This window comes from Eubalaena glacialis, chromosome 2 (genome assembly GCF_028564815.1).
Source record: "Eubalaena glacialis isolate mEubGla1 chromosome 2, mEubGla1.1.hap2.+ XY, whole genome shotgun sequence".
In the NCBI taxonomy this organism is placed as follows: Eukaryota; Metazoa; Chordata; class Mammalia; order Artiodactyla; family Balaenidae; genus Eubalaena; species Eubalaena glacialis.
The window spans coordinates 192828125-192849847 of NC_083717.1; the positions used below are offsets into that span (position 1 = coordinate 192828125).

General features: G+C 53.9%; 1 protein-coding gene across 3 annotated transcripts in view; it reads left to right on the forward strand.

Moving 5' to 3' along the window:
- Positions 1-21723, forward strand: part of TECPR2 (tectonin beta-propeller repeat containing 2) — a 97699-nt gene extending 75976 nt beyond the window's left edge. For 2 of the 3 annotated variants that reach the window (XM_061181289.1, XM_061181291.1), the window contains exons 18-20: positions 20006-20147; positions 20509-20658; positions 20979-21723. In XM_061181289.1, the coding sequence (XP_061037272.1) occupies positions 20006-20147; positions 20509-20658; positions 20979-21130 (444 nt within the window). In that variant the 3' untranslated portion in view covers positions 21131-21723. Of the gene's footprint in view, positions 1-20005; positions 20148-20508; positions 20659-20978 lie in introns of those variants that run through there. The other variant, XM_061181292.1, reaches the window with a different exon arrangement.

Genomic DNA, 21723 nt, shown 5'->3' on the forward strand with positions numbered 1-21723 from the left:
GGCCTTGTTAAAAGATTTAGAAAGGGGCTTCCCTGGTGACGCAGTGGTTAAGAATCCGCCTGCCAATGCAGGGGACACGGGTTCGAGCCCTGGTCCGGGAAGATCCCACATGCCACGGAGCAACTAAGCCCGTGCACCACAACTACTGAGCCTGCGCTCTAGAGCCCGTGAGCCACAACTACTGAGCCCACGTGCCAGAACTACTGAAGCCCACGCGCCTAGAGCCCGTGCTCCACAACAAGAGAAGCCACCGCAATGAGAAGCCCATGCACCACAACAAAGACCCAACGCAGCCAAAAGTAAATAAATTTATTTTAAAAAAAGATTTAGAAAATCAGGACAGTTTGGTTGAATTCAAGTATCAGAATGTAAATGGGGTTTCCATGTTTTGATCATAATCGACCTCTTTTTAAAAAAAATTTATTAATTATTTTTGGCTACTTCAGGTCTTCATTGCTATGCACGGGCTTTCTCTAGTTGTGGCGAGGGGGTGCTACTCTTCGTTGCGGTGCGCAGGTTTCTCGTTGCGGTGGCTTCTCTTGTCGCGGAGCACGGGCTCTAGGCGCGCGGGCTTCAGTAGTTGTGGCGCACGGGCTTAGTTGCTCCGCGGCATGTGGGATCTTCCCGGACCAGGGCTCAAACCTGTGTCCCCTGCATTGGCAGGTGGGTTCTTCACCACTGCGCCACCAGGGAAGTCCTCGACCTCTTTCTAGTTTGTTTTATTTCTTCTTGGACGTGCACGTCCTGGTCTACAGGTAGGATGTGTGCAGCTGAAGCAAACGGAAGCGGTAACAGATGCTAAAGGGCACAGAGAAGTGAACCCACAGGGATCTTCCTAAATTAGCAGCGGTTTCTCTATTTCTGTGTCCCTTTCTCTTCTCTGGTGAAACATCCCTCCTGTAGGAGTTTTGGGGTGAAGTTTTAACAAAGTACTCAAAACGAATGACTCAGTTTTCAGACTTGCTAACATTTGGAAGGATGTGGAGAAAATATTTATAGTTGTGTTTAGCATCTTTTCTCTGGAGTTTGCTGCTTCAGTGGGAGAATTTTCTGTCCATAGTAGAGGTGTGTGCGAAGCGAGCACAGTTGATGCTGGGATTTCGCTGCACTGGGGGCACTGAGTGCCCGAGTGGAAGAGGCTCGTCCAGCTGCCCCACCCGCACTGGCCCCACTTCTTCCTTCGGAGCATCCTCTCTGCCCTCTCTTTGCCCCCTCCGCCTCCAGAGCAGTCCCTGCTCTTCCCTGGCCCGCCCAGTGTCCTGGCCTCCCGTAGGGGAGGCTCCAGCCGACTCTTCCTGTGTGGACTGGCCCATCTGGTCTCCGGGGTCGTTTACTCTGCCTGGATTATAGCTTTTCCTGGAAAAGAGAGAAACTAGGAAAACTAAGACTAATATGACTGGTAAATGGCCAAATGAACACTTAAAAACTTACTTTAAACTCAGCTGCTTTGGGTATTTTTAGCTCTATGAAGAGAAAAAAACCAAAATAAATATGCAAACATGATAACAGGTAATCCCATGAGAATGCCATGCTCGCAGATGCTGCCGGTGGGCACAGAACTTGATGCTGCTTTACACATCCAGATCCTTAGAGAAGTTCACAGCTAGCGTCAGGAAGGCTTGCGTTGGAGAGGCGTTAGGGTTAGAGAAGTCCCCCACCCCTGCTGGGCCTTCCATTGACTCGTCTTGGGGCACCGGGAGCGCGCAGGGCACAGGGAGAGCGGCCCTCACTCTCTGCTCCCGTCCAGGGCGGCTCTGGGCAACCCTGGATGCTGCTCATACTCCCTCCGCGGCTGGCATAGGTCACAAACACAGGGGATAGAGATGGCAGAAGGAGCGGGGCACCCACACCCCAAAGCCCAGCTCTGCAGGTACAACCAGCCGCCTGCTTCTAAGAGTTTTGGGGTGTTCTGAAGACTCGTGTTCCCTCCTGACATAAAAGTACAAGACCTTGGGGGTAATTAAACCAGATTCCTCTCACTGCATTTGGGGCACCATGGGTTAAATCCCTCCTCACATCCCAGTGAGCGATACCACACAGAGACACGACACGGCATCCTGGGACAGGGAGCTCAGAGCTCCACGTGCCAAACATGAGGCACAGTCACATCTGACAGTCCCGGTTTTTTAATAAGAGAAAGAGAACAGCATTGCTAGTCACATGCTTAGTGTCTAGGAGGTCCCTGCTCCTGAGGATGTTGCCAAGGGTTCATGCTGAGGCCCAAGTTGAGTTCTGCAGGATGCGTGCAGCATGGGCAGCGACATCCCCTGCACGATGCTTCCCAGAGGAGGTTTTCTTCCCATGGAGAATAAAAATGTCAGTTACCAAGTATGTCTGATGATTCTGTTTTTGTTTAGAAGAAAAATAAAATTATGTGCGGGACTTCCCATGGTGGTCCAATGGTTAAGAATCCGCCTTCCAGTGCAGGGGACGTGGGTTAGTTCCCTGACCAGGGAACTAAGATCCCACATGCCGAGGGGCAACTGGACCTGTGTGCCACAACTATGGAGCCTGCGGGCCACAACTAGAGAGCCCGTGTGCTGCAACTACAGAGCCCACACGCTCTGGATCCTGCATGCCACAACAAAGAGCCCACGCGCCACAACAGAAGATCCCATGTGCCGCGAGTAAGACCCGACACAGCCAAAAATAAATAAGTAAATAAATATTTTTTAAAGATTGTGTGTACATTGAAAAAATCTATAAAGATATACAGCAAAATGATAGCAGTGGTTATAGCTGTGTGGTGCTGTTGTGGCTGATTGTTTTTCTTCCTTTAATTCACTTCTATTTTGTGAATATCTTGCAATGAACTTGTATTACTTATGGAGTAAGTTCATAACTGAATAATCTAATAAGAATCAGTCTTGGGAAATAATCAGAAATGTTCCCAAAGCTCTTTGTTTTTATGCTGTTTATGACAGTGGAAGCTTGACTGTGTCCAGTGCAGACAGCAAGGCCGCATAGGGGAGTGAAGCAGGGGTGGCACCCGCCCTTGTAAAGAGTCTGCTTAGCAGATTATCACAATGACAGTTATTATAATAATTACGGATGGGGACTTCGCTGGCGGTCCAGGGGTTAAGACTTGGTGCTTTCATTGCCGAGGGCCCGGATTCAATCCCTGGTTGGGGAGCTAAGATCCTGCAAGCCACGCAGCGCGGCCAAAAAATAAGTAAATAAATAAAATGCATAGGCAGGGCATTACAACAGTTGTTATGGCTTTATCCTTTATGTTCTAGAAGCTGGGGAAAGATTGCACACGTTAGGTAGAAAAATGGGAGCCGTAAAAAAGACCCAAATCAAACTTTCAGGGATAAAAATTGTAATCGCTGAGATGCAAATCCCCTGGATGAGATCAGCGGCAGTGTAGACATCACAGGAGAAAAGATTGGTGAGCTCGAAGACACAGTGATAAAAAGCTTCCAAACTGAAACAGAGAGAAAAGAGACTGGAAAAAAAAAAGCAGGGCATGAGTGAGCACAGGACAACTTCACGTGGCCTAATATAAATGTAGTCAGAGTTCCAAAGGAGAAGAGAGACGGGGAGGTGACAGGAAAAATACTTGAGGAAATATGGCTGAAAATATCCCGAACTTGATGAACTAATTATGTTGAGTGAAGAAGTCAGGTGGAAAAATAATACATATTATAATGATTAACTTACATGAGATTTAGAGAACGCTGACTCATCCGTAGCTACAGAGAGCAGTGGTTGCTTGGGGACCTGTGGGGGCAGCAGGATTGGGGGGGTTACGGAGGAGGGGTGCGGGGTGGTGTCAGCAGTGTAGGCATATGGCAACAATGATCAAATTGTACTCCTTTTTTTTTTTTTTTGGTTGCGCCACTCGTTTTGTGGGATCTTAGTTCCCCAACCAGGGAGTGAACCCAGGTCCCAGCAGTGAAAATGCGGAGTCCTAACCACTGGACCATCAGGGAATTCCCACAAATCATACGCTTTAAATGTGTGCGTTTTATTAGATGTCAGTCACACCCCTGTAGAGCTGTTTAAAATGTATCAAACAGTAAAAAAGTTGAAAGGAATGCGAGAGTGCGCGGGGCTGTGCTGGGTGCTGCAGGGGAGCAGGAGTGAGGGAGGCCACCCCTGGAGGGAGGTAAAGGTTAAGTGACCAAAGGCAGAGGGGGCAGTAGGTCAGGGTAGCAGCCAGGAAGGAAACCCAGGTCACCAAGGGTTGCCAGCTCTGGCTCCTGTGGACGATGTAGTCCTTGCACTGGGCCTGGCAGACCCAGTGGGCACTTGCAGTGACCAGCAAGTAACGCATTTGGCCCAGTGTTGCTGAGTAGGGAAAAGTGCTGCTCCGTGGTGCTTTTGGGCAGGACGGTTCGTTGTTGGGGACAGTCCATTCTTGGGAACCATCCCGAGCCTGGTGAGACGTCAGTTTCTTGTGCCTCTCGGCTCTAAATCCTAGTCGTACCCAGCAAGACCCTCTGGGAGGGTAGGATGCAGGAAGGGCATCGTGTGACAGGGGAGACTCAAGAGGTCCTCGGGCTCAGGTTCTGGGGCAGTTGGCTCTTGGCCTGGAGAGTTTGCCGTTGACTCCAGGGGCAGTGGGTGTCCCCGACGGCTGGGGCGCGACAGGCTCTAGGTGAGGAAGGCCTGCAGTGAGCCGTGAAACTCTTCGGCCTGGTTCCCTGGATCCAGAGTGCACGTCTGTGAGACGCAGGGCTGGGGTGGCAGGTGAGTGGGGACCCTGACTCCGAATGTTTGGGGCACAGGAAGCCAGTGTGTGTTGGGGTCCAGGCCTTCTCTCGTTGACGAGACCGGCTGCCCCCGTTGTGCCTGCCAGCTCTGTCGCTGACCCGTCAGGTCTCGCTGACATGGCGGGAAGGTGTGGCGGCATTTCCCCCTCAGCAGCAGGGGACAGTGCTCGGGGACACAACGGCCCCTGGGGCTCTGCCAGCCAGGACCTCCAGTGGCAGAGTCTGCTATTTGAAGTCAAAAGAACCTGAACTAAAAGTTATTTTTTTCCATATGAGACCAAATGACCTTGGGCAAGTTGTCCGAACTCACTGGCCCTTCATCTCCTGACCAGGAAAGTGAAGAATTACATCCACCTGGGGACCGGCTGAGGTACTTGCTGAGAATGTCCAGGCCTGGGTCCCTCCCCTGGAGATCAGCTCTGCGGGATGGGGCTCAGGCATCTTGGTTGGTTGGTTCTTATTTTAATCAGAGTCACACACGAAACTACACAGGTTACACGTCAGCTGGTTCTACAGGTGTGCTACAGGAAACACGTCTCCCCGCCCATCGTCCCCCGTCTAGAGAACTCCTTTCTTTTGGCGTCATCTCCCTGAATAACTTCGTAGGGAGCTGCGTCTCTATCCTTCTAGCTCTAGGGGTTTTCGGTTGACTCCTGCTGGAAGGGAAGGGTGCCTGTCCCCCCAGCCGTGTGCCCGTCTCCCTGCTTCCATCCTCGGGAGCTGCGGTGCTGTGATGGGGCGCACGCCCTCCAGAGCTGAGCCAGGCAGTAAACTGCACTCCGTTTGCTTGTCCGCACGACTCTGTTTTCCATGGGCTCGATCGTTGTCTTTTTTTCCCATCTGGTTTTCTGTGTTTTACATATTCAACCCCAGACTCTCCCTGTCAGCTGTGTCCGTTTCCCTTCCGTACACTTGGACATGTGGGCTCCATCCCATTCTTCTTGGAGTCATCTGTCCTGGATGCTTTGGCCAGCCCTCTGGCCTGGTCACTCTGTCTTCCTGGGCCCCCTTTGCCTTGCTCGTGCTTTGGATCCCTTCTCTCCTGGATCCTGTGTCTTCCTCTTTCTGTCTCTTTTTTGGTGGAGTTTATCCTCCGGTCGGTTCCTGAGAAGGGTTTGTAGAGGTAACTTTTGGAGGCATTGTGTGTCTGAAAGTCTTTGCCCACATTCATCCTTGACCTTGTATGAGTATAGCAGTCTAGGTTGGAAATAGACTTCCCTTAGAATTTTAAGGTCTTCTTCCGTCATCTCCTGGTGTCCAGTATTGCTGTTGAGAAGTTTGAAGCCATTCTGATACCTGATCCTTGATATTTGACCTGCTTTTTCTCTCTGGAAGTTTGTAAGATCTGTTTGTTCCCAGCGTTCTGAGAGCAGAGAGTGATGTGTGCCTGGGGGAGCCTGTTTTATTCTTCGTGCCAGGAGCCCTTTCAGCCTGGAGCTTGTGGCGTTTGTTCTGGGATGTGTCCTGTTCCCCTGTTGGCAGTCACCTTCTGGCCTCTGCCCCTCCCATTTCTGTGTGCTCTTCCTGGGCATCCTGCTTTTGTACTGTGGACTTCCTAAAGTGGCCTCTAATTTTCTTACCTTTTCTCTCCTATTTTCTTTCTCTTTATGTTTTTACCTTTCTTCTTTATCCTGCAATCCCTCTATTGGGTTATTTCTATAAAAATATACACACATACACATACACACACACACACACACACACATATACCTTTTTTTTTTTTTTTTTGGGCCACACTGTGAGGCTTGTGGGATCTTAGTTCCCTGACCAGGGGTTGAACCCGGGCCCTCGGGAGTGAGAGCATGGAGTCCTAATCACTGGACCGCCAGGGAATTCCTCTGTGATTATATTTTAAATTTCTGGGCGCTCCTTTTGCTGTTTCACAGTGGTCGAGTCTTCTCTTGCCCTCAAAGACGTTTTTGAAGTTTCTTCCCATGCGTAGTCTCCGTGTCCCTTGAGTTGCCTGCTTTCTGTCTCTCCGCTGTCTTCTCCACGCAGAGGCTTTCTGTAGACGTTGGCGACCTTGATGTAAGCGGGGGGCCCACAAGCCTGGCTGGGGACCCTGAGCGTGCGTGAGACTTGCTGGCTGCGGTCTCTGCGTGGTGATCGGGCTGCGTGGTTTGCTGGGGGGGTCTCTGCTCTCAGCTGCTGAGTCCTTTCCTGCTCATTCTCTACTTTCCAGCCTCCAAAGTTGTGTGGCAGTTTTCTCCTCTTGTCATTATCCTTGTGAGATTTGAACTTAAACAACAAAAAAAACCTCTTCCACTCCCGCTGTAGTGTTGTTTCTTTCAGAAGGGACTGCAAGGATGGATGCGTGTGTTCCTTCTGTTATCATTGCCCAGGAGGCTGTGGGCTTTTCAAAGCCCTGCAGGTGATTCGGACACACACCCAGTGCTGAGAGCCGTGGTGTGGGTCCTCCCTTCCCACTCCACACTCGTGCTGGTAGGGCTCCTCGGAGGATGCCCCCTCCCTCCTGTCCGTTTTCCTTGAATCCTCTGAGCATCTCTGAGTGGTGTCGAGGTGTCGGTGGAGCTCTCTGTTACACATGGAGTCGCTGACACACACAGTGGTGCTGCCTGCGGGTGAGGGCGAAGACCTCCAAAGATGGAGTCTAACGCTGTTGGACGGAGCGGCCCCACTTTGAGGGCAATTGGTTTTCTGCCACTTCTTTATTTTTTCCCCCACGTCGCCTTTTTCCCCATGGCTCCATTTGAACACCTGTTGTTTTGAGCTTTCATCCCCTCAAGCCCTGTTCCTAAGAAACATTAGCCTTCGCTGGGGGATTTGACCCTAAGCCTTTCTTCTCGTTCCGGAAGACTGTGACCCGCAGTCCAGGGCCGCCAGGGTACGGATGGGCCTCCCCAGCCCTGCAGCAGTCCCCTCACCAGTCTCTAACACCCGATGACCCAGAGGTTGAAACAAACACCCAGGGATCTGTCCCAGCTGACAGGTGTGTGCAAGCACCAGGAAGGGTCCGCATGCGGTCCCAGGGGAGCAAACCACAGGGTCACCTCCAGGGACCTTTCCCTCCTGGGCTTTGCTGCTCTGGACGGCCAGCCCCAGGCTGCCTGGGCAGCAGCCGGTGAGCAGGGCCTCAGCCCCAGGCATTCAGCTGAGCAGCTGAATGTGAGAAGCTCTTGGAGGCACCTGGGACCAGCGCCCGGGGACGGAGTTTCTGCAGACCTCGCATCACAGCAACGCTGGAGCCCTGCCGCTGACCACGGGCACAGTCACCCGGGCTGGGGTCCGCTCCCCAGTGGTGAACAGAAAGAGCGGTCACGGCCGACCTCACCAGCCCCTGCTCAGGAAGAACGGAACGTAACAGCTGCCCAGGAAACCTGTTTCTGAGTGTTTTTCTTTAGCACATCCCCCTGCAGTTAGCAGATGCTGTGTCTTGCTGGATTCAGACCAGCTGCGGGGGCCGAGGAGATTGCAGGAGCCGGCGCAGGAATCCCCAGGAGGGAGGTCCTCTGGCTTTGCAGTCGGCCAACTAGAGGAAGAAAGAAGCAGAGGAGCTTTGCTCCCATCCGGAGGCCGGCATCTGGGTGCCTTGCTCAGCTGGGTCAGCAGTTTTAGCAGTGCAGCTCATTCTCCAAATAAAATCCTGTACTTCAGCCAAATGTGTTCCACCAGTGCTGGCAGAGCTGCTCCCGTGCACCTGCCCTGGGTGCCTGCCACAGGGGTCCAAGGCAGCTCGCAGAGCGGGGCTTGCAGGCCTCGGGGGAGACCACTGGGTGGCACGGCCGGCCCAGGGCAGCCAGAACCGCCATGTCCCAGACTCAGAGCATGAAGACCTGGTAGGGGAGCCTCGCAGGTCACCTGCTCATCGTCCAGCTGAGGACACAGAGCCCGAGGAGGAGGGGATCTGCCCCGGGTCACACGCTGAGTTGAAGGCCAAAGTATCTGAGAGCCTGCTGGTACTTTAAATACAGGCTGTTACCACTGGTATCCGGGTCTCAAGCTTCTGTGAAATGAGAAGGAATAGACCCGAGGCAGCACGAGGCTCTGCTGCAGGAGAAAAAGCGTGGAGGAACTAAAACGACCAGACGGACCTCAGGAAGCGCAGCCACTCTGGGGCCACGTGCCCAGGGACGGCCGGAGGGCTTCCCTACAGCAGCCTCGGGGTGCTCGGTCCAGACCCCAAATCCTCAAGGGAAGGCAGAGTTCACCGCGTGTCACAAATGTTAGGTGGATTCAGGGTTCATTAGGACAGAGGGAGGGCACAGCTTGGAGGGGAAGGAAGGGGATCGAGAAAGCGCGACTGGCCACCACGAGGGGTTAGGGTTTCTCTCCAGAAGGCGTCTTTCGCGGTGGGGTCTGTGCTGCTCTGCAGGCTCTCCGGTTCATCCACCTTGGTGTTCCTGAACCACTCCTGCTGAATTTTATCCAAGGTCACATGAAGTCCATACCAGAAGGATCTGTCTAGATAAACATTACCTTTGGCTGCAAATTTTTCAATTTTTTTTCTTTTCTCCTGGATTTATTCACATTCTGGCTGAGGGAAGTGTGTGTGTGTGTGTGTGTGTGTGTGTGTGTCGTCCTTGGGACAAAGGCTCAGTCTGCTACAAGTCTGGAGAACTCTGGTCTGAGCCCCAGAGCCATGGGCAGGACCCTCACTTCTCAGCCTGAGTTTTGTCAGTTTTCTCACCCAGGATACGAGGGGGTTGGGCTTAGCCAGTCTCCTGCATCCCTTCCAGCCCCAAATCGGTTTTGGTGAGCCCTTGATTCAGAAAAGCCAGAGCTTTTTAGTAAGAGGCTGTGTTTTCTCTTGAGCTGGAGTCGGTTGTGCTGCCTTCCCTCTCCTCACGGGGGGGTTCCTGAGCCTCGCTGCCCCCCGATATGCCAGTTGCATGAGAGTTTCTTGAGCAGAGGCTCTGTGAGACCAGCCACGCTTGGAGCTCTGCGAGCTGTGAAAATGGAAAAGCGTGACGGATTCCGAGTCTGCCCAGCCCCGAGGGGAGTGGGGGTATAGGGGGCACACTGGGGAAGGCCTGGTGGGATGAGCCTGGATGGGGCGCCTTCGGGCTGGGAGATGGGGCAGGGGGTCCTTCAGGAGGCCAGTGAAGCAGGTGGTTTGTGAGCTGGGCCTTGCAGAGCAGGGAGGGTTTTAGCAGCAGACTTGCAAAGGGGAATCCAGAGGTGGGGTGCAAAGTCCTGTTTGCTTAGAGCCAAAGCCCAGCGCTGTTGGGCCTGGCCAACCACGAGGCCAGAAAGGGGGTGCTGCTGGGAGAGGGTGCAGGGCTATGGGGGGCGGGGGTTACCCTGCAGGTAGCAGGGACCATGGCCAACGGTGCAAGACAGTTACATGCCCAGTGCAGATTATCCTGCAGCCCCGGGTAGGATGGAGACCAGTTCGGAGGCCCCTGAAGCAATTGAGGCCACACACCACAGGGTCCAAGCTTGCAATCTCACAAAATTGGGTAGAAAACCAATGTTAGTGAAAATAGCTGAGGGAGGGGTGGATGACCTCTGGGTTGCACACTTTTGCCTGCCTCAGCTGCCACCAGCGGAGGGGCGGGTGACCGGTGACCAGGGCCATCAGCTGTATCTCTCCATTGTCTGTGATTACCAGAGTCTTATCCTATGAGTGTGTGGTGGTTGTTTTTTTATTGGAGTATAGTTGATTTACAATGCTGTGTTAGTTTCTGCTGTACAGCAAAGTGAATCAGTTACACGTATACATATATCCACTCTTGTTTTAGATTCTGTTCCCATATAGGCCATTACAGAGTACTGAGTAGAGTTCCCTGGGCTATACAGTAGGTTATTAGTTATCTATTTTATATATAGTAGTGTGTATATGTCCATCCCAATCTCCCAGTTTATCCCTCCCCCCCCATCCCCTGGTAACCACAAGTTTGTTTTCTACATCTGTGACTCTATTTCTGTTTTGTAATTAAGTTCATTTGCATCCTTTTTTTAGATTCCACATATAAGCGATATCATATGATATTTGTCTTTCTGTGTCTGACATACTTCACTCAGTATGACAATCTCTAGGTCCATCCATGTTGCTGCAAATGGCATTATTTTGTTCTTTTTTATGGCTGAATAACATTCCATTGTATATATGTACCACATCTTCTTTATCCATTCCTCTGTCAGTGGACATTTAGGTTGCTTCCATGTCCTGGCTATTATAAATAGTGCTGCAGTGAACACCGGGGTGCATGCATCCTTTCAAATTATGGTTTTCTCCAGATATGCCTAGGAGTGGGATTGCTGGGTCATATGGTAGTTCTGTTTTTAGTTTTCTGAGGAACCTCCATACTGTTTTCCATAGTGGCTGCAGCAATTTACATTCCCACCAACAGTGTAGGAGGGTTCCCTTTTCTCCACACCTTCTCCAGCATTTATTGTTTGTAGACTTTTTGATGATGGCCATTCTGACCGGTGTGAGGTGATACCTCATTGTCGTTTTGATTTGCATTTCTCTAATAATTAGTGATTTTGAGCATCTTTTCATGTGCTTTTTGGCCATCTGTATGTGTGGTCTTCAGAGTGTGTGGTCTTACCACAACTAACTTAGTGACTGTAGTCAGAATTCTTGGGGGGATATACGAGACGAGAAGCTTGGAGTCAGAGTTAACAAGTACTGTATGTAACTCGAAAACAAACTTGTCTTGATTCCAGGAAACACAGAACCTGTCACATTTCCAGTTCATGTTATCTAAACTCAGCTGTATTTTCGCTGCATCTGGCAGCTAAGAAGAATCCCTTAACCTGAGAACGGTCACTCTGGGCCCCCAGGCCGGTGCGCACAGCAGCAGAGCCTTTGGAGTCCCAGTTTGGGAACAGTCCATCACGTGAAAACTTCACCCCTTAACTTCAACATCATGTCTAGTCAAGATCTCAGTTTATAAATTGTGTAGAGAGTCTCTCAGTTAATGGGAGAGAGTAATGGTGTATCCTGTAACACTGGTGTTACTTGTTCATAATAATGAGTAACCAGTGCTTATCTTTTGAGAACATGGGATGTTTACAGTCACAAGCAGCCCCTTTGATTTGTAAATATCAAAGCAGGTTGGTGGCTGTGATCTGGGTGCTTCCAGAAAGGGGGTGTGGCTTCCTCCCCATCACCTGCACTGCAGCTCATCTTTAAAGGACACTTAAAAATAAGCAGGAACAGGCGCACACCCACACACACACACTTGCACACGTACACACACACACACACACATACTGTCTCACAGACTTTGGAAGCACACCAAGATTATACATAATTTTTTAGCATTTCCAAATGATTTTAAATCTTAAATTCCTTATTTATTCCATTTTACAAATTGCATCTTTCTTCTTCCTTTTTTCATTTTTATGAAGTTTTGAATATGAATAAACCAAAATTCTAGGCTGTCTGCTTCTTTTTCTCATTGAGATTTTTATTGTGAAAACTGCAGATTCACATGCATTTGTAGGAAATAATAGAGACCCTGTGTACCTTTTACCCGGTCTCCCCCAATGATGACATCTTGCAAAACGATAGTACATTGTCACAACCAAGGCCTGTCTACTTTTTGTTTTTTAAAAAATTGTGGTAGGGACTTCCCTGGTGGCGCAGTGGTTAAGAATCCACCTGCCGATGCTGGGGACACGGGTTCAAGCCCTGGTCCGGGAAGATCCCACATGCTGCGGAGCAACTAAGCCTGTGCGCCACAACTACTGAGCCTGCGCTCTAGAGCCCGCAAACCACAACTACTGAGCCCGCATGCCACACCTACTGAGACCACATGCCACAACTACTGAGCCCATGCGCCTGCAACCCGTGCTCCGCAATAAGAGAAGCCACCACAGTGAGAAGTCCGCACACCACAACAAAGAGTAGTCCCTGCTCGCGGCAACTAGAGAAAGTCCAGCACAGCTACGAAGACCCAACGCAGCCAAAAATAAATAAGTAAATAAATTTATTTAAAAGAAAAAAAGATTGTGGTAAAATACACATACATAAAATTTACCATCAGTGGCATTCAGTGCATTCACAGCGTTGTGTGACTTTTATCACTGTGTGACTGCAGAGCAGTTTCGTCATCCCGGAAGGAAGCCCTGCACCCAGTAGCAGTCCCTCTCCGTTCCTCCCACCCCCCAACCCCTGGCAACCACTAATCTGCCTTCCCTCTGTATGGATTTTTCTCTCCTGGATGTTTCATATCAATGGAGTCATACAATATGTGGCCTTTTGTGATTGGCTTCGTTCACTGAGCATCATTTTTTAAAAATATATTTATTTATTTATTGGCTGCATCGGGTCTTAGTTGTGGCACATGGGATCTTTCGTTGGCTCTCTAGTTGAGGCGCGGGCTTAGTTGCCCCACGGCATGTGGGATCTTAGTTCCCCAACCAGGGATTGAACCGGCGTCCCCTGTATTGCAAGACAGATTCTTAACCACTAGACCACCAGGGAAGCCCTGAGCATCATGTTTTTGAGGTTCATCCATGTTGTATCAGTATCAGTACGTCATTCCTTTTTATTGCTGAATGCTATTCCATTGTATGGATAAGACCACATTTTGTTTACCCACTCATCAGTTGGTGGACATTTGGGTTGTTTCCACTTTTTGGCTATTGTTGTGTTGTCATGAACATTCGTGTAGCTTCTGTTTGAATATCTGTTCCAATTCCTTAGGTATATATCTAGGAGTGGGATTTCTGGGTTGTATGGTAATTCTATGTTTAACCTTGGAGGAACTGCCAAACTGTTTTCCACAACAGCTGCACCATTTGACATCCCCAGCAGCATAGATGAGAATTCCTATTTCTCCATATCCTTACCAATACTTGTTTTCCATTTTCTTTTTTTTAGCCATCCTAGTGGGTGTGAAATGATACCTCACTGTGGTTTTCATTTATATTTCCCTAATGACTAATGACGTTGAACATCTTTTCATATGTTTGTTGGCCATGTGTACGTCTTCAGAGAAATGTCCATTCAAGTCCTTTGACCTTTTTAAAATTCAGTTGTCTTTCTGTTATTGGATTTTATTTTATTTTATTTTTGTTGTTGCTGTATTTTTAAGGAGTTTTTAATTCTGGATACTAGACCTTTATCAGATATATGATTTGGAGATATTTTCTCCTATTCTATGGGTTTTTTCACTTTCTTTATGGTGTCCTTTGATGTACAAAAGTTTTCAATTTTGATGAGGTCCAGTTTATCTTTTTTGTTATTGGTGCCATATCTAAGAAATCATTGCCAGATTTAGCTCTTACATTTATTTATTATTTATTTATTTATTTATTGGCTGCGTTTTTGGTTTTCGTTGCGCGTGAGCTTTCTCTAGTTGTGGCGAGCGGGAGCTACTCGTCATTGCGGTGCGTGGGTTTCTCATTGTGGTGGCTTCTCTTGTCGCAGAGCACGGGCTCTAGGCACTTGGGCTTCAGTAGTTGTGGCACGTGGGCTCAGTAGTTGTGGGTCACGGGCTCTAGAGCGCAGGCTCAGTAGTTGTGGCTCGCGGGCTCTAGAGCGCAGGCTCAGTAGTTGTGGGTCACGGGCTCTAGAGCGCAGGCTCAGTAGTTGTGGCTCGCGGGCTCTAGAGCGCAGGCTCAGTAGTTGTGGCGCATGGGCTTAGTTGCTCCGCGGCATGTGGGATCTTCCCAGACCAGGGCTCAAACCCGTGTCCCCTGCATTGGCAGGCGGATTCTTTTTTTTTTTTTTTTAATTTTTATTTATTTATTTATTTATTTATTTTTAATTTATGGCTGTGTTGGGTCTTCGTTTCTGTGCGAGGGCTTTCTCTAGTTGTGGCAAGTGGGGGCCACTCTTCATCGCTGTGCGCGGGCCTCTCACTATCGCGGCCTCTCTTGTTGCGGAGCACAGGCTCCAGACGCGCAGGCTCAGTAATTGTGGCTCACGGGCCTAGTTGCTCCGCGGCATGTGGGATCTTCCCAGACCAGGGCTCGAACCCGTGTCCCCTGCATTGGCAGGCAGATTCTCAACCACTGCGCCACCAGGGAAGCCCGGCAGGCGGATTCTTAACCACTGTGGCACCAGGGAAGCCCTTAAATTTATTTTTGATCCATTTCAAGTTAATTTTATATACCATGTGAGTTAAGGGTCCAGCCTCATTCCCTTACGTGTGTGCTGTCCAGTTTTCCCAGCACCATTTGTTGAAGATTACTCTTTTCTCATTGAATGATCTTGGCAACCTTGTCAAAAATTACTTGGCTGTATAGATTTATTTCTGAACTCTCAGTTCTATTCCACTGATTTACATGTCTATCTTTATGTCAGTATCACACTGTTTGATTACTGTAGCTTTATAATAGTTTTGAAATCAGACAGTGTGAGTCTTCCAACTGTGTTTTTTATTTCAAGATTGTTTTGGCTGTTCAGGGGCCCTTGTAATTCCATACGAATTTTAGGATTAGCTCTTCCATTTCTGTAAGAATACCAGCTGGGATTTTGGTAGGGATTTCATTGAAATCTGTAGATCGCTTTGGGTAGTATTGCCTTGTCTACTTCACAGTGTAGAGCGCTGTCTTACAGAAGGTAGCGCACAGAAGGAGGGCTTGTTTAGTCACTTCTGGGCTCCAGCCCCGAAGTCTGATGTGGAAGGTCTGGCCCCAAGCCCAGGAATGTGCCAGTTTACCAAGGTCCCCCACGAATCCCAGGGACTCCAAGGTTTGAGAACCACTCTGGCCTTACCCATCTTCCCTAGGGAGGGGTCTGGGGTTCAGCAAGACCGAGTTTCCTAGTTTGAAAATGGCCAGTTCGTGGGCAGGAGTAGTCTTCACAACTACTTCCTGTTCAGCCCCCTCTTGGCATTCTGGCCCTGCTTGACCTCTGGGAGTAAGGTCATTGGAATTTGTTCCAGTTGACTTTTGTGAAGCAGCATTTCTTGGGCCGAGTTCAGGAGCTCTCGGGGTGGCAGAGGGTGGGTGACATTTATGCAATCTCCCTGTCTTTTCCATACTGCCTCCGCCTTAACCCCTTTCCTCCCAGAGGCCAGGGTGGTGTGCCTGTCTGACCTGCACTGAGTCCTCGATTCGGCTGGGAGGTCCTCTTGTTCATTGTGTCTTGTTTCTTGCCATCAGACCTCGGATACATTTCCAAACCTCTCTCTGTCTGAACACCTCTGATCTCAGAGCCCTGGGGCCCAGCAGACCTTGCTGGGATCTACTGAGGAGACAGACCTTGCAGGTGGTGCCCTGCCCTGCGCTTCCCGCCCCAGCCTCGGCCCTGCGGGCCGTGCTGCCGCCTTTGCACGTGCTCTTGCTCCCCGGCACACTCCTCCCTGCCCTTTTCTCCTGGTTCTTTCCTGGCCGGCCTTCAGTCTCACTTCGGCCGACAGCTCCTAGGGCAGCCCTGCCTCACCGCCTGTCTGACCCCAGGTACGTGCTCTCAGAGCACCACGTTCTTCACCTCTGTAGCTCCCCTTCCCTGTTTTGCAGCCTTACATGTCCTCGTGTGACTGTTTGATTAACGACGTGTCTCTCACCAGACTTGAAAATCCAGGAGTCAAGAAGATTGATCCCCAGCACCTAGCACAGTGCCTGGCACGGGGCAGGCGCTCAGGCAAACACCTGCTGGATGGTTGGGGTTGGTGGGAGGTCGGTGGAGGCACGGGTGGGCGGGTGCGGTGATGGGTGGGCGGGGTGAGCAGTGACAGGTAGATGATGGGTGAGTGGGTGGGTAGGTGGCTGAGTGGCTGGCTGGCTGGCTGGCTGGGAAGCACCAGTCAGTGAGTTTCCAGAACCTCCTTCCTCTCCACCTTATCAAACAACACTCCTTGGGACCTGTTGTTTGACTGTCCTTCAGGACACACGGGTGACTGAGACACCTGGAAAAGACACAGAACATTGCCAGGGCCGTGACCCAGTGTCCCAGAGGATGGTGGCAGCGTGTGGGGCCGGCGGGGGCGCCTGACAACTCTTTTGTGCCGCCGCCTCCCCTCCCGGGACAAGACCTGTCTCTGAGGCAGAAGTCCGCTGCTCCTCTCCCCGCCTCCCACCCCCCAGCGACCCCAGGACTGCACCTGCCCCTTCTCCCCTCCTGGAACCTTAACAGCCCGCCTCCCTGCATCCCTGTCCCTCTCCCAGGAGCTGACTTGTCCAGGTAGCCCCCCAGCAGCCTCGTTCTGCCCTGTGGCCTCTTCTCCTCTTAACCCTTTGCAGTCTGGTTCAACGGCCCCGGCTGTGCCCTCCACCACCCCTCTGCAGGCCTCCAGGGGCTACTAATGGGCTCATTTTGTGTTCCTCCTGACCTCTGAGTAACACTTGCTACCACTGCCCAGCCCTTCCCGCTGCTTCTTTATTATCCTATTAGTTAAAGTGTTTTCAAAGAGCCCCACCACCACTGGACACCAGAGTGACCAGTGGGGCATTTCAAATGCCGAGGCCTGGGCCCTCAGGGTGGTTGGCGTGAGCAGCCCGTGTTGAGAATCAGAGCGGGGACAGCGTCTCCTGGGTCCTCCCCAGCGCCCCCAGCCGAGCTGTCTCTCACCTGGGTTATTCCACCAGCTTCCAGCACGGGGCTCTCTCTGCTCCTTCCCGCTTCCCTGAGGTCGGTCCTCGCAGCAGCGGTGTCCGTTCACGTCACTCCTCTCTTCATACCTCCCTTAGCACGGAATCTGCTGCCTTCTCGCTTCTCCCTCCTCACTCACCGGCCTCCAGGCTGGCGTGCCCCCGCTGGGGGGACAGGGTCAAGGACCCCCCCACCCCATTGCCATGGTGTTCCCCTGGCCCCTCTCTCCCCGTTACACGGCGCAGCCCTGGTGTGTTTGCCTGGCCCACCCCCAGTGGAATGGAGGCTCTGTGAGGACAGAGGCGCGTGGTCTGTCTGCAGGGGAGGTTTCCCCGGCGCCCAGCATCTCAGGGGCTCAGCGTTTGCTGAGCAAGTGACCGCATGGCTCCACGGGGAGGTGCGTGTCCAGGAAGCAGCCGATCCGAGAGCTGCGGGGGTGGCATGGTGTTCCGCGGAACCCAGCCCGGGAAATGCTGCAGGATGACCCCCCCCCATAGGATGTGTCCCTGCGGGGGCCTCGCTCATCCTCGCGACGTGCACTCAGCACCGTCCTTGCTTGGACTCCAGCTGCTTCTGCGCTCCTGTCCTTTGAGAACTGGCTCCCGTCCTTGCCCCTACCGCTGCCTCCCCTGGGAGTGAGGTTCAAGTCCCGTCCTGACGTCATCGAGTTTGGGGGCGGGGGGGGGGAGCGGCTGCTGCTCATGCCCTGAAAGCCCGCCGAGCTGTACACTTAGGATTTGTGTTGTTTTTTAAAGGTATGTGACCCTTCAGTAAAGAGCTGTCTTTTATTGGATGAGAACAAGTGAAGGGCTGGGCTCAGGCACCGGCTCAGAGGGAAGCAGGGAGCCTCGTGTCCATGCCCCCAGCACTTCCAGGATCCAGGGAGCTCAGCCCGGGCAGGTGTAGCTCCCCCGGCCAGGAGCTGTGTGGGGTTGTGCAGGGTGGGCTGCAGCCTGCCCTGGGCACGAGGACGTGTGGGGGAAGGGCAGGCCGGCCGAGGCCCCGAGGAGGCAGGGACGGCACGCGAGGAGTTCCCGCTGTACTCTGGGCAGTCGGGAGACGTGGCAGCGAGGCAGGCAGGCAGGCAGGCAGGAGGGGTCCCACAGTGTCTGGGCAGCCTGGTGACGGGCGGGACCGGGCCCAAACCGGGCAGTGGGGCCGGGGGGCCGAGGGGGTCCAGGTTCAGAGCCGTCCAGGAGATGACGGGAGCCCGAGGAGGGAGACGAGAGAGAAGGGGCGCCGGCTCTCCTCCGGGCCCTCCTCCTCCGAGGGCTTCTCCCCCGCCTGCCCCCCGCCGGCTCTTCCCTGCCTCCACATCACAGCCGTCTTCTCTGTCTTCCCACTGCTCCGCTGCCTGGAAGTTCGTGGCTTCCATCAGCGCTTCAGTGCTCGTGCCTCTCAGGACTCTGGGGCTGGGGTGCGGGCAGAGTCCAGCATGGACGGCCCTTCTCTGCTTCACCGCGGCGGGGCCTCTGTGGGCCGCGCACACCTCTCTCCCCTCCGCGGGGCCTCCGCACCGCAGACCTCTCCACGCCGGCCGAGCTCTGAGAGGAGAAGCTGACGCTGCCTGCTCCTCGAGGCCAGGCTCGGCCCTGCCAGCGGGATGCTTCCGCCATGTTGTTTTGGTCAAAGAAGTGAGAGGCCAGATTCCAGGGGAGGGGCACAGACCCCCGTCTCAGTAGAGCCGAAAAAGTCACAGCCACACCAGTCATGGGAAGGCAAAGAACGCTTTCAGTATTTATGTTCTTGCCTGAAAAGGATTTAGGATGCTCCTCAGCTGAGAGAGCCCATGCGTTCTAATTGCATCTCTCACAGGCACACAGGGCGCTGTCAGCCGCGTCTGTGCCCAGCGTGGTGTGCAGATCGACCTCAGGGCCCTCCATCCGCTCCCTGCAGCCCCTCCTCCTCTCTGGAACCGTGTGGGGAGGGGGAGGATGCTGGGCCTAGGGCACCCCTCCCCGAAGGCAAGGCTGAGCAGGGCCACTGGCCTCCTCGCCTGCCCGTTCCTGTTTCCTGCGAAGCTCGTGGCAGCTGTGCACAGTCGGCCTGGCTCTCGGCCTGGCCCTGTCTGCATGACAAGCAGAGCAGAAGAGGGGGGCTCGGGGCATGAGTGGGGAGACACATCTCCACAGACACCCGCCTCGACCCCTCCCCAGGCTGCCCAGCCACCCTTGATCGAGCTCCCGGGCCGGTCCACACACCTTCTCCCCGTGGACCCTCTGTCCCAACACTCTCAATGGCAACTGCATTTTTTGGTGTCTTTTACCTTTATAATTTATAAAATTTAACTTTTCATTTTGAAAAACTTTAGACCAACAGAAAACTTGCAGGCAGATTTCAGTAACTCCCATAGACTCTGGTCCACCCAGAGTCACCCACTGCCAACACTGGGCCACGTGTGCTTTCTCTCCGAGCATGAAGCTGTGAACAGGGGCTTGTGAGGACCCTCAGAGGCCAGGCCCCCGGCCACCTCCCCTTCCCCTGCGGCACGTGCCGTCTGTCGCTGCCCGTTAACGCAGCCCGCCCCTCCTGGCCCGGCATCCCGCAGGTCTTCTCCCCGTGTCCTTCTCCTGCCACCTGGCCCATCTTTGTTCCCCAGGACATGCAGCACTGAAGAGTTGGGGCTCCCTGCTTGGTGGGAGGTCCCTCGGCCTGGGTCTTCGGGGCGTTTCTGTCCCTGTGAGGCTGCGCTCTGGGGACAGGCCTGGTCCCCCCACCCCCTTGCCCGCCGCTCCTGCCGTGCCGGGCTGCCCTGGGCGGTGCGGGAACTGCCCTCCCCAATCATGTGCGCCCACCTCCTTCCCTGAGGAAAGGCCCTTCCTGCTTCCAGCCCGCCGGGGTCGCCCTGGTCAGCGTCCACTCCAGCCCCAGCGACCAGATGCTGTGGGCCCTGGACAGCAGGTGGAACGTGCACGTCCGCGTTGGGATCACCGAGGAGATGCCGGTGGGGACCGACTGGGAGCACGTGCCAGGTAGAGGCGCTGGGTGGGCGGTGGCCACTGCGGCCACACTGGGGCCTGGTTTGTTTCCGAGGCTCTGCTGAGGCGGGTGACAGCAAGCGTCTACCTCAGTGTTCCCCAGCGTGGGGACCCCGCAAGCAGAGCGCCAGCCCCATGTCCTTGGGTTCCTTGTGGGACGACCATTTCCGGACCGCCTGGGCTCTGGTCCTCGGGTCTTGGGCTCTTGCGGCCTCGCCGGCCCTGCAGACAGGGCATCCTTTCCCTGGGCTCCCACTCGGTGCCCAGCCAGGGGGAGAGCAGGCTTGTGGGGAGGGTTGGTCCGTCCCTTCTGCGGCCGAGGCCGAGGGCAGACGGACGCTCCGTTTGCCTGCAGGGTTGCAGGCCTGCCAGCTGGCCCTGAGCGCCAGGACCGTGTGGGCCCGCTGCCCCAACGGGGATCTTGCCCGACGGTACGGTGTCACCGACAGAAACCCTGCCGGAGACTACTGGAAGAAGATTCCCGGGCACGTGACGTGTTTCACAGGCAGGTGCCGGGGCGCCGGGGCTTCCGTGGATGGCGTCGGTGGGGCTCTGGCGGGGGGCCGGGGCGGTGCTGCTCCCCCGGGGCTGGTTAACCCCAACGAGAGCCCATCCCAAGGTCACACCTGGCGGGGGCCACGCAGCGCCCGGACTCTGCCAGGGTCTCCCGGGAAGACGACGGGGTGCTGGGCCGCCCCCTTGAAGGCTGAGGAAGCCGAGGCGCCGGTTGGGGGGTGCCCGGGGCCCTGCCGCTAGGCAGTGCGCGTGCAGACGGGGAGCCGGGCTGGGGAGTGACGGGCGTGCGGCTGGCTCTTGTCCCCGCAGTGACCTTGTCAGACGAGCTGTGGGCAGTGGGCCCCCCCGGCTCCCTCCTGCAGCGGCTGACGAGGACTTGCAGCCGCTCCCACGGCGCCCAGAGCAGCCCGGCCACCGCCCCCCACCCCGAGGACTTGGACGACGAGTGGGAGGTCATCTGAAGGAGCTCTCGGCGGAGAGGCCGCCGAGACTCGTGTGGTGGACACGGGCGGTTTTGAGTCACTCGCCCTTGGACACGCCTCGCCCGCTCTCGTCAGACACGTCTAGCCAGGTTGGACGCCCCACTCTTGCTTTCCTCCGTGTTTGTTTCCATCTCGTTCCAGAACCCACAGCCTCGGCCGAGAGGTCCGGAGCTGTGGCTGTAGCAGCAGTGCCTCTGAACTCCCGCTGAGGCCGTCCCCGAGTGGGACGGTGGCTGCTCCAGTTGCATGCACTACGGTTACCGCCGTCTGCCGCGGTCACCTTCCCATCACTGACCGCTCCCGGGCCCGTGGAGCCCAAGGTCCGTGCCGTCCACCCGCTGAATGTGTTCCTGGGATGGCTTCGTCTCCATCACAGGGTCCCTCCACCTCCTCTCTGAGATGCAGGTCCCAGCACCCATTCCCTGCTGGACACACCAGATGGGAAGCCAGCTGTGCCAGGACAGGAACACATGCGTAGCGACATGCACACGCCACGCACGCCCTCCCTGCCCGCTCCCAGGGGGCCAGGCTCGCCTCCAGCAGAACAATAAAGGCCAGTGGGTGACCCGGAA